General features: G+C 46.8%; 1 protein-coding gene across 1 annotated transcript in view; it reads left to right on the plus strand.

Annotated features, from left to right (window-relative positions):
• GGA2 (golgi-associated, gamma adaptin ear containing, ARF binding protein 2) overlaps positions 1-10,780 on the plus strand; it is a gene marked incomplete at its 5' end in the record, with an annotated part of 13,126 nt that extends 2,346 nt beyond the window's left edge. The window contains 13 exons of the mRNA XM_009697497.1: positions 1,106-1,229; positions 2,449-2,552; positions 3,045-3,125; positions 3,949-4,086; positions 4,991-5,072; positions 6,007-6,126; positions 6,410-6,577; positions 6,829-6,884; positions 7,155-7,306; positions 8,204-8,373; positions 9,328-9,497; positions 9,927-10,037; positions 10,670-10,780. Of these exons, the coding sequence (XP_009695799.1) occupies positions 1,106-1,229; positions 2,449-2,552; positions 3,045-3,125; positions 3,949-4,086; positions 4,991-5,072; positions 6,007-6,126; positions 6,410-6,577; positions 6,829-6,884; positions 7,155-7,306; positions 8,204-8,373; positions 9,328-9,497; positions 9,927-10,037; positions 10,670-10,780 (1,587 nt within the window). The remainder of the gene's footprint in view (positions 1-1,105; positions 1,230-2,448; positions 2,553-3,044; positions 3,126-3,948; positions 4,087-4,990; positions 5,073-6,006; positions 6,127-6,409; positions 6,578-6,828; positions 6,885-7,154; positions 7,307-8,203; positions 8,374-9,327; positions 9,498-9,926; positions 10,038-10,669) is intronic.
• Between the last annotated feature and the right edge of the window lie 956 nt (positions 10,781-11,736).

Here is an 11,736-nt window from a genome sequence, read left to right on the forward strand (position 1 = left end):
TTCCTGCTCCCTGCTGCGGAGCACTGCGCTTCTCAGAACGGTCACTGCCTCCTGAGAAGAAAAGCAGCCACCAGAAATGAGAATTTTAGTTTGAGAAGCTAAGTGGGCTGTGAGTTCAGAGTGGATGCACTGGGTCCCCTGGCAGTGCCTCTCGTGATGAAAAACGGAGACCTGTTTTATCAGAGACGACGTGATCTTCACGCCTTGCTCCTCTCTACATCAAATCGCAGGCCTGGGACTTCCTTACAGTACCCTTCTCAGCAACTCAGTCATCGATTCCCCTTTTCAGTGGGTCCTGCACACATTTACCGCTTGTGCGGGGCTTCGTTTTCCGTTACATCATCTCAATGGCAGAGGTGCAAAAAGCTGATTTCAGAGATATGTTTAACCGAACAGCAAAACCTCTGCTCTCAGTCCCAGGTTTGGTAAAGGTGTTTCAGTGGAACAGCAAAGTTTAAAGCACGTATCACTACAGAGAGTTTTGCTGTTGTTGTGACAGAACAGGTATCATTTAGTGAGTTTAAAGTGCCTGGTGTTCTGGAGGTTTGTGTATGGCTTTTATCGTTCTTCCTGACGTTTTTATAATACAGTAAAGCGAGTGCTCTTAGGCAATAATGAGAGAAATCAGAGAAAGAGTCCGGATGCTGAAAAAAGACAGTAAGTTTTGTTTCTCGTTTTGTTCAGTTTTCATTTGTCCAGGTCTGGCTGAGGCCAGTGGTGCCAGTTGCATTGCAGGCAGTTAAGGGAAGTATTTAAAGTCAAGTACAGAACTGTTTTCACTAAAATAAAACAACCTACTTTTGCTTTCGGATTCAATAACTGATCAGAGCAGCTTTGAAATGGTTTTATTTTGATTGTCATATAATATTTATGTAATTCTCATATACTTAATAGCATTCCTTGTATTTACAGCCACAGCTACACACGTTGTTTCCTGTACCACAAGATACACAGTTGACAACAGTGTGAATGAAGTGTCAGGAATCCCTTTGCTACTCGGTCTTTGCACACAACCGACTTGGGGCTAGGCCCGTATGCCATATCTGGCACTAATCCTTTGGTTCTAATATTTTTGTCTTACTTTACTTTTTTGTTTTGTTTTCAGTACTATGGAACCTGGTCTTCAGAAAAAGTCAAGTCAAGAGTCACAGAAGTAATATTCAGTTGGACAGTCTGGTTTCCTCAGGAAGTTAAAATCCGGGATGCTTATCAGATGCTGAAGAAACAAGGTTTAGTTCTGTTATTTCGGTTTCCTTTTTAGCCTTCCAAGTCACATGTTTTCAGACCACAGGTGTCTGTCCTCTTCAATGTGTGACTTAGCTTTTTTCATAAAATGTGGTGCGTGAGGAAAAAAGGACAAAGGCCACACTTACAAGGCTCTTTGGGTACTTAAGGATGCGTGTAACTGTTTAAAGAGATTTGCCAAAGAATAACTTAGCGGAGTCAAAGATCAGGCTAGCCTCGTGGCCTCTATTCACACAGCGCTCACCGCTGTTGTGCAGGGAAAAGGCACAGGACAAACTCAGAGTGATCTTTGCCCTGGAATACTCTCCCAGGATTATGAGGGATGGGTTCAGAGAGATCCTGAGCCAAATTTTTCATCCATTCCGTCATATTTAATAGTCCTTAACGGCATTGTAATCCAGAAATTTGTCCAATCCCCTCTTGATATCCCAGGTAATAAGTTTCAGCGCTTAACTAAGAAAGTACCCAAGTACTTTCTGTGGAAGTTCAGGGGAATTAGGGAATTTGTTTAGAGGCTTCCCACTGGGTTTGCTGTGTGCATCTTCGAGCATCAAATGGCTTTGCGACCCTTCCCCCAAGTCCTGCTGCGTGAGGCTTCCTCGCCACCACCGCCTTTCCTTTGTGCAGCGGCTGCCGCCGGCTGGGTTGTCCCTGCGGCACCGTCACCGGTGGGGTGCTGAGCAGGGGTGCTGGGCACCCTCCTGCCGGGGTCTCCTCTCAGGAACCGCTGCCCATCCAACACCTGCGTCGTCGTCGGCTGAGCCGGTGGTGCTGGCCGGAGAGGCAGGAGGGGAGACGTCCATAGCATCACTGCTGGCGTTAGGGGTTCCTTTGGCCCTCGGCTGTGCGGGTTTGGTGCCCTACGCTTTATGGCCGTGCTGATTGTGGCAATCCTGCAAGCTCGGATCTCAGGCCTGGTGTGCTCCCTTGCTGGGGGAAATTTTAGCAATTCACCCAGAGGGAGCTCAGCTCATCTGAATCTTATTTTCTACCCTGAACATCTCATTTGGGCTGTGCTTAATTCAAGGGAGAAAGGGAAGTCTCTTGTCTGGGTGTGTGCGAAGGCAACTCCTTGCTTCTCCGTCTCACGCTGTAAAGTTCTGGGGAGGGGTGAAGCAAATAGGTGCAAAATCCAACGGGCTGTTGAGCATTGGTGTTTTAACAGCTCAGGCATCACTGAACAAATATTGTTACCCATTCCAGGGATTGTAAAAGAAGACCCCAAATTGCCAGAAGACAAAATTTTACCTCCCCCTTCTCCGAGACCTCAGAATTCTATTTTTGACACAGATGAAGAGAAATCCAAGGTAAACCTTAGGGTTTCCATGCCTACCCCCCCACTCTGGTTTGTACTGATGAGAAAACAGGCTCAGTCACATTTGGGAGCTTTTGCTGTTTCAGACAGAATATCTTCAGAATAATGCTAATACTTCTTGCTGTACAACAGCTAGAGAATTCTTTGATGCTTTGTCAGAAATTTTTGCTTAGCAAAAAGTGAAACTTTTTTACAGAAAAACACCATTTTCTATTAAACTTTCGTGAGAGAGGGTTTCTCCAGGTCTTACAGAAGTTCTGCAGAGCCAGAGAGTTCCTGTTCCCAAACAGCGTGTGCAGGCAGCTGTAGGAGGCAGCACTATAATCTGGATTAGATTATGGGACGTGAGCCCACGTATTTCCAGGATTATAGAAACTGTAATGGCAGTGGATGTCTCTCAATACCTGCTCTTATGTGATGTGTGCCTGTAGTATAGTACCTAGAGACCGCTGCTCACCGCTGTCCAATGCTCTCCCCTCAACAGCTCTTAGCAAGGCTTTTAAAGAGCAACCACGCTGAAGACCTGCAGGCTGCCAACCGTCTGATCAAGAGCATGATGAAAGAGGTAGGGAGCTCCGCGGGTCAGAAGCTGGGGAGGGTGGGAGGGGACCTGGCAGTTCGGGTTTTGCCAGGGGACTGTCTATACCTGATTATAATGCTGCCCCCGAGGAGGGACGTTTTTCAGTATTTGTTATTCCAAAGTTACAGTGTGGGATTGTTTTGTTTTGTTTCCCTAAAATATGCCATTGCCAGGAAGAGGGACTATGTATACCCAGGAGCTTGCATGGCGGGACACTTCCATCATTAGTGGGATCCTAGCAGTAGTACTGCATTAGCAACAGAAAGTTTTCAAAAATAGACTCAGTTCCCAGGTGGAAAAAAGCCACATCTATATAGAACTGCCTCTTTTCTGCACGCCCTGAGTGTGTGTGCGCACGTCTGGCACGTCTGTTTTCATTTTCCATCTGAAAGAGCACCCCATTTCTCTGCAGAAATAGGAGATTTGATCTGATTTAACGAAATCCCTGCAGTCATTTTGAGTGTCGTTCTGTATGGCAGAAGCCGCCGACTCCCAACTCTAATTTTGAAGTCTTACTCGCGCCTGTGGTGAAATGAATTCCGTGTGCACCAGCACAGCGGCCAGGGTGCCCTGAGAAGGGCAGGAGGTTTCTGTCTCCATGCTTGCCAGGGAGGTGCGGTGCAGCACTGATACTGGAGCTGCTGGGGGTGAGTCCTTACCCGCGCTGCTTTGTCCCTCCTTTACCTGCAGTAAGATATTAATAGGAAGCAACTCCCCAACCAGTGTGATCCAGAGTGCCCCAGCCAAGCCCATGCACTGGCTGTATTAGCCAAATCATCATCTACTTTTATTTCATTTTTCATGAAAGGAACAAGAAAAGTCAGCTAAGGTGTCCAGAAGAGTGAATACCATCGGCGAGGTTTCTGAGAATGTTAAACGTATGGATGAATTACTGGAAAACTACAAGAGAGAAGAATTATCCAAATCTGACCAGGAGACCCTACAGGTAAATGGTCTTTTTCCTGCATAAGAAGTTCTTTTGTCTCGCTATGCCTGGGAGGGCCCAGGGCAACAGGATTCAAAGGGCAGCACGGTGCACTCAGCTTCTGCCAGGGAAACAGCATTGCCATGGCAGAAAAAGTTTCTAACTTATTTGATGAATAACGGTTCCTCCCATCGGTGTACTGGAAGTTGGAATGGAACCGTCTCCTGCTGTGCTGGCTTGAGTTTCTGCCCAGGTTAGCTGCTCTTCTTGTGGTATCTTATGGGGAAATGGTTCTTCCTCCAACAGTGGTGTAACACACAGGAATCCCCTTGCGCCTGGGCATGGTTAGGTGGATGTGATGAGATCTGACCAGAGAAGCACAAAGTTGCGCTTTGTGCTATGGTTTCCTGTTTTTCTGCCCAGAGTTCACCGATCTGCTGCTGCCCATAAGTATCAGTGAACCAAGGAAACGTTTGATGTCACTAATAGGACTGTCAGAATAGCTTTATGGCCTCCAAATACCTGAAACTCCAGTAGGACGCCTACCAGACTCTCAAATTAAAAAAACTTTAGGTTGTAATACTTCCCTCTGAGTACTGTGATCGATCTATTCATGCCTGGATAATTTTTCTTTTAAATTGAGTAATTTTACACTGATCTATCTTACACTTGTATGCATAGAGAGGATGTAATTGCTCAGGAGATACCAGCAAAGCCTCCTTGATCCGGTGGCTGTGCTTCCAGGCCACTGTGAATTTTTAAGACTGCAGCAACACGCAGCATTGATACCCCTTGTCTGGACCTGGGCAGAAATTGCATCTTCCTCTTCTAGAGGTAGCATCACTTACAGGTGATGACGGCGACAGAGAAGTGTCAGAGTGTCTGGGATTTCGTGAGCAATGACGTGAAACATTTCCTTCCATAGACTCTGTTTCAACGCTGTGAGAAGCTGAGGCCGCTGCTCTTTCGCCTTGCCAGTGAGACAGTTGATGATGATGAGGCTCTAGGTAAGAGCCAACACTGTCCTTTGATTTCTTTGCAGTGAAGTTTGTCTACCTTTGCTTTGACAAGTGGGGTTCCTCTGAGAGCGGGAATGCTTAGCCACTTGCCACTTTGCTGGCAAAGCTTTCCACTTTTACCTTTAAACTATGCCCGTGGGAAGTGGCATCAGTCTGCTCCCACTCCTCTCCAAGGAAGCTAATAATTTTCACTTGGAGCCCAGAGTTAACCAGTGAATGCAGTTGAGGTGGTTTTCAGAGTTTTTGGAGTTCTGCTGTTCAGAGAACTGAAGGCTTTTGAGGTCTTTTCTCTACAGAGATTGAAGTTCTCCCTGCCTATAAACACAGAAGGGAGAATATTTTTTGAATTTGGTAAATACAATACCAAGGAGAGGTATGAGCAGAGTCTTTGAATTCCACAGTTGTGAAATTTAGCCCTTCCCAGAGGATTGCATTTCACAGTCTTGTCCATACGCCTTGAAAACCTGACTGAAGTGATGCCTTGCTGAACAGACATCTTAAACAGCAACCGTAAGAGCTCAGCTGTGCCTCAAACATTTCATTCATACCCATGAATGCCGGGGTTCTTCAGCTGTGGAGTGCTGGATTATAGACTTAAGGACACTCGGAAAACTTGCAGAGAACAACAGAGCGCATAACAGATGGCAGGAGCTATAAGTACTTTAGAGATAGGATCAGATGCCAAAGTGATCTTGATAAATGAGAGGCAGGCCTGAAATCAGCAGATGTATGTGCAAAATGCTGCACTTCAGGAAACGGAATGAAAAACTAGTCAGGAGCTTAGGGCAGATTGTCCTGCTAGACTTTGCTCCAGGCAAGTCCTTAGATGCACTGTCCCTTTCTCATCAGCAGTTTGGAGAGCGCTGTGGAACTGACCCTTGTGTTAGAACGTGAGTGTTTTGTTTCTTCTCTCGTTTTCCAGCTGAGATACTGCAGGCCAACGACAAGCTCACACAGGCACTCGGACGGTACCGGCAGATCGTAGCCAGCCCTGAAAATGGTGGTGGAGGAGGTTCAGCCACCAGCTCTGCCGATGGAGCAGGTAAAGAGCACCCTGCAGCGTTCCCCGACAGCTCTGCTCCTGCACGTCGTGTGTGCGCGGAGTTTGGAAGAAAATTGCTACTCAGAGAATAAATGAGAATAAATTGGAGAAGATCCTATAACACAGGAAAACTATCGCGTAACTATTGTTTTCTTTTACATATGATGGTTGATAGAAAATATTCCTGAAGTTCTTCACCTATGAATCCTTGCAGGCATGGCTGTACCCATAAATACACTGTTCCTTTCAGGTTTCTCTTTAACTCTTTCTGCTGTTTCCAAAGCATGCCGGCCAGCCCCAAGACGCATGAAGAGCTATACGCTGATTGACTTCTCTGAACTGGAGGCAACATCCCCATCTCCTACAGACCAATTTGCGAACGTAACCACTGCCTCCCGCCACGGCAGCACAACCTCTACCTGTCTACTCGAAGAGGAGTTAAAGTCATTAGGTTTGTATATGCAATTGAGTGCAGCGTTATCCTTGTTACTAGGGTTTGTGGCGTTTCAGAAAGATAGGAGTACTTTGATTTTAACATCGGTCCTAAGAGAAAGTAGACCCTTTCAGCCACAAGTTTTCAAGAATGTAGTTTCTTGAATGGTGTTAGACTGTAGTCAAACTGCTGTTAAACAACAAAGGAGGAACTGTGGAAAGCCCTTGTTTTCTGTAATTGATCTGTGGCATTTTGGCATCTTTTATTAGGTCTCAACAACTCTCCTGTTGTACAGAAACCACCACCTGATTTTGGCTTAGCAGAGGTGAGTGATCCTCAGGTACTTTAGTCCATAAGGTTCAAAGAACAAAAATCAGACATGATTCTTGATCTCACTTTCTCTGGCAGCCTTTTTTTACACCACTCTGTTCTGAAGGGAAACGGCAATGAACTTCTCGGTTGCAGTTTGTAACCAGATTACTCATGTTTATTTCTACTTTAAGCAGTGTTATTAACAATGAGGCTCTTTTCAGTGGAACAGGTCTGATTTTTGCTGGTGTTCTACAGCATGAACCAGAAGTGCCTTATTTTTCAGACTGCTGTACACAATGGATATGGTGAAATTGTAAGTGCTGTTCAAACACCGGGACTGCAGGAGAGCTGGCAAGACAGCTGTTCAGAGAAGAATGAATTTCAGGGCCAGGCTGATCAGCTCTCTCCACCATCCAGGACCAGGACATCATCTTTGTAAGCAAACCCTGCATAATACAGTCTGACTTTGGAGAAGAGGAATACTGTTTTACAGCAGTGAGGTTTAGGAAAACCTTTCAACTACCACTGGTTAGTGATGGCAAGCTATCCACCTGCACGTTGCCTCTTAAGCAGCAGTTACGCACCTGTTAATTGCACACTAGGACCTTCCAAGGGTCAGAAACTTGGGGAGACAAATCCCATGGCTTAGTAACAAGGTGATCTTGAGCTAAAGGAACAAAAACCTTACAATGAGGTCTTTTTATAATAACTCGTGACTCAAAAAATACCTTCCCCAGCTTTATTCAGGCTGTAACAAAGTAGTGTCCAGGCATTCAGGGGAAGCCTAACAGTTTGTGAACCAAATTAATCATCCACAGATCTTCGGAGCATTACGATACGCTTATCCAGTCTGCCATAATACAAGCCAAGAAATTTTACGGGAGATTCCCAGCTTCTTGCATTGTCTTTGAGCTAGGATTTACTTTCATCTCACTGACTACAGCTCCAGAGAGTCTGTGCATACGGACAGTAGACTTCCACAGCCTTGAAACAAAGTTTCATGATAGTTAACAGAAATCAAAGTCTGCCTGAATGAATGCTGAAACAGCAAATTTTTCCATATAAAATAAAGACAGTTTTCGGATTTCTCAAGAACTCAGAGAGTGTAAGCTTTTACTTTCTTTGTACCTAAAAGGGATGAGACATTGGGAATACAAATGGACACAGCAGAAGATGGTAGGATTTCTCGCTTACACTCTCTGAGTTCTTTTTTACTTTCTTTGTACCTAAAAGGGATGAGACATTGGGAATACAAATGGACACAGCAGAAGATGGTATATACCGTATAGTTTCCCCAGTTAATATAAGCTTTCTACATGCTTTTCTTTCCAGGGATTTATCACCAATGAAACTGCCCTTTCCAGATCTTCCAAATAGCTCAATGGCAGATACTTCATTCTCCAGTCTAGGCTACGAGCTGAAGCCTGCTGCCTCTTTGCATCCAGCTTCCTATGATGCTTCTCTAGAAAACCTTTTTGTCCCTTTAATTTCAATTACACCGAGTAAGTGCAATGATTTCTGTGCTCCAGCTCTGCTTACTACAGGCTTACTAGAGCTCTTCTGTGATTTTTGCAGGGGAGCAAGCTGAAGTAGCTTCATGCTGTGTGGGTCACCTGGAGAAAAGTAATGACTGTTCTATGAAGGACTTAATGTACCTGAGAATTTGAGCAAGTGATAGGGATCCTACCGTGGAAATGTCCTTGTCCTCCCTACTTGGTAGTCAGGAGTTTCCTGTCCTGGCTAATCTTTGTAATGTGCTTTTAAACTCTTTGGCCTTAGCACCTTTAATCAAGCTTCAAGCAGTTCTTCTCCAGAGGCTTAAAAGATACCTATGAATGGGAGTTGTCCCACTTCCTAGCACTGAGCTGTTCTTTCCACCTCTGCTTTTTGATTTAACACCGTATGGCCCGGCCCTGCAACTACTTCACGGAGTAGTTGCACCCCAGGGGCACGTCCTGTTAAGAGTACCGCAGAGCCTTGGCCACCGCTACTTTTGGAAGAGGACAGGTGCAAAGATATTGTGACCTGATTGTCTCTGACTTCAGTCTCTCAAATGACGGATTTACCAGTTTTTGGAAGGGCTGGATGGTGATAGTCAGGTGTGGATATACCAGGCAATGGTGACAGGCAGCTAAGTCTTGTGTGTGCTGAAGAGTTATGTTTTGCTTTTACCATCGTAAATATATTGCATCCATACCTGACATTTCTAGCTGACTGTTGAAATCTGAGCTGCTAAATCTCCAATTTAGACATTCAGATTCTTTTCTCTGCCTTAAAGGCGAAATGTACATCGCAGGCAGGTGATGTATGCTGCTTGGTCTGTGAGTTTGCTGGAGGAAGTAAAACTTTGTATGTGTGTTTCCTTTTTGCTGTTCCTTATCCCATCTTTGCTGTTCTGCCCTCAGAAGGGAGGGGAATCCGTGCTTTGTTTCTGATTCTCCTTTTGTCTCCGGCAGGCAGTATCTGTCCACTTACTGTGTACGATAGGAATGGTATCAAGGCTATGCTCCACTTCTCCAGAGACCCGGCTCCTGGCCGACCAGATGTGCTGGTGATGGTTCTTTCCATGCTGAGCACATCAGCTCAACCAATTAAGGACATAGTGTTCCAGGCTGCAGTCCCAAAGGTGAGAAGCCTGTGACAAGTAGCAGAGAGTGGGACTACTCAGAAACGTCCTGAGGAGAAGGTTCACCTTTCTCACTTAGGATTTGCCTTGCTCATCAGAAATTGCGTGGCTCGCTTTCTCTGAATGGTGAACCTGTTGTATGGGGGTCCCTGTTTCACAGAGTATATCCCTGGCCTTGCGACAACTAGACAGGGCTCCAGACATTCTGCTTTAGCCTCCTGGGTAAGGCACTCGTTCTGCCTGGCTGTGTGCAGCACAGAATTGTCTGTTTAGGAATATCTGCCTTTAGATGCAGGCTGTGGAAAAGCATGCTTTTCATTAAATGACAAAATCTGGCTGATGTATCTTTAACCAGCTCTGTGGCTTGATAATACTTCCAGTCCTTTTTCAGCATGGACCAAAAAGCATTCTTTTTGCTTTCTCTTTCAGACCATGAAAATAAAGTTACAACCAGCATCTGGTTCTGAGCTGCCTGCCTTCAGCCCTCTCCTCCCCCCCGCAGTGGTGTCCCAGGTCCTGCTGCTCGCCAATCCACACAAGGTACCTGTGGTGATGGATGCTGCTGGTGCAGCACTCGGGACATCACTGTACTGGGTGGGGTATTTCTGTGAAAGATGGGGAGAGTATTATTAGCGGGGAGATGCAGGGGAGAGAGAGAGCAGTCTGGGCTGTGCCGGGAAGACATTTTTCCCACTGAAACAGCGTTCCAGAGCTATAATCTGAAGGATCAAATGGGCAGTTGCTGCAGAGGTCCGCACAGTTCTGGTTCAGTCTACCTGCAGAGATGGCTCCTGGTAGACACTGTGCAGTTGTTTGTGCCTGATGGAACACGAGGCCACGCAAGGCACAAGCGATGGGTGGCAGTTCTGTTGCATTGGTGAATAATTATGAGACTGAAGATTGGTGTAAGGAATTCTCTGTCACTGAGAAGGCTGGCCAGGCCTGGATTGCCAAGCATGCCCTTGGGTGGCTTGCACAGGTCTCCCAGTCACTCTTTATGTATCTTATGAAGATCCAGGTCTTGTTCAGCCTAAACCTTCCGTATGGCAGAAGTGTTACTCTCCCCTTTCAGAGGCTGATTCACTGCAGCAAGGCTGCAAGGGGTGAGGCTGAAGGGGGACCAGGAATCTGCAACCATGACATGCCCCCCTCTCTGTTCCTTTCTCTCATAGGATCCCATCCGACTGAAATACAAACTAGCGTTCATGCAAGGCGTGCATCCCTTCAGTGAGGTGGGAGAGGTGGCTGGCTTCCCAGAACCAGAGCTCTGGGGCAAGAGCTGAAGTTCATCAGGCCTGGACATTGCTCTGGGGCAAGAGCTGAAGTTCATCAGGCCTGGACATTGCCATATTGCCTTAGCCATGGATGGGGAGGGACTGTGTGCCAGCAACGCCAGCCTGCACTCCGTAATGGCTCCTTTCCTCGGGATCTGCCATCTGCTTTTCGGTTTCTGTGCAGATGTCTGGCAGGAGGAGTGCAAAGTGGCTGCTTCTGCCATGGCCTTTCTCTGTAGCTGACCCTGCTTTACAGAAGGCTGCTGCAGAGCCCTGCAGCCTGGGAGCCTTAATGCTTCTTCCATACAAGTCTTTCCTGCTGCTTTCTGGGCCAATTTTCCCTCTTATCCATTGCTTTTTCTTATTGAATTAAAAAAAAAAAAAAAGCTAACCTATACCAACAATCAGCCCTTGTGGCAGACTGCTTGGAGTCAGGGCAGGATCTGTTCAGGGACCACCTGCCCTGTTTTCAATGGGGCCTGCGTGCCCATGTGCAGGCAAGAACGTGAGGAGTGGTGCGAGTTGGGCTACCTGGACTCTGGTGGATGTGGTTTATAGGGAAAGGCACAAAACAGAGCGAAGAGAGCAAACCGGGGGTGGGCTGTGGGGCCCGCCTGTGAGAAGAAACTGCTGAGCATCACCAGCTTGCCCCACAGCTTCTCCTGCACTGGCTACTGCCTTTGGGCTCTGCAGCTCAGGGGATGTGTCGGGGGGAGCCTGGGGGTTCCCTACAAACCCGCCGTTTCCAGGCGAGCTGAACACCTTCTGTGACCACCACTGTTCTGAGACCGCACTTGCGATGGTGCTTTGTTAAAATCCCCTGCTTTTCCAGCTCTGTGGAAGGAGAACCGATTTATTTTATTGCTCAGCATCGTCAGACCAGGGGTGTTTTCTGGAGGGCGGCAGGCAGCCGTCCTCGGTGCAGCGGGGTCCCGCAGGCCCTTCCGCGAGTCCGGCCCCGCCAG

Source organism: Cariama cristata, unplaced genomic scaffold, assembly GCF_000690535.1.
Source record: "Cariama cristata isolate BGI_N322 unplaced genomic scaffold, ASM69053v1 scaffold24003, whole genome shotgun sequence".
NCBI lineage: Eukaryota > Metazoa > Chordata > Aves > Cariamiformes > Cariamidae > Cariama > Cariama cristata.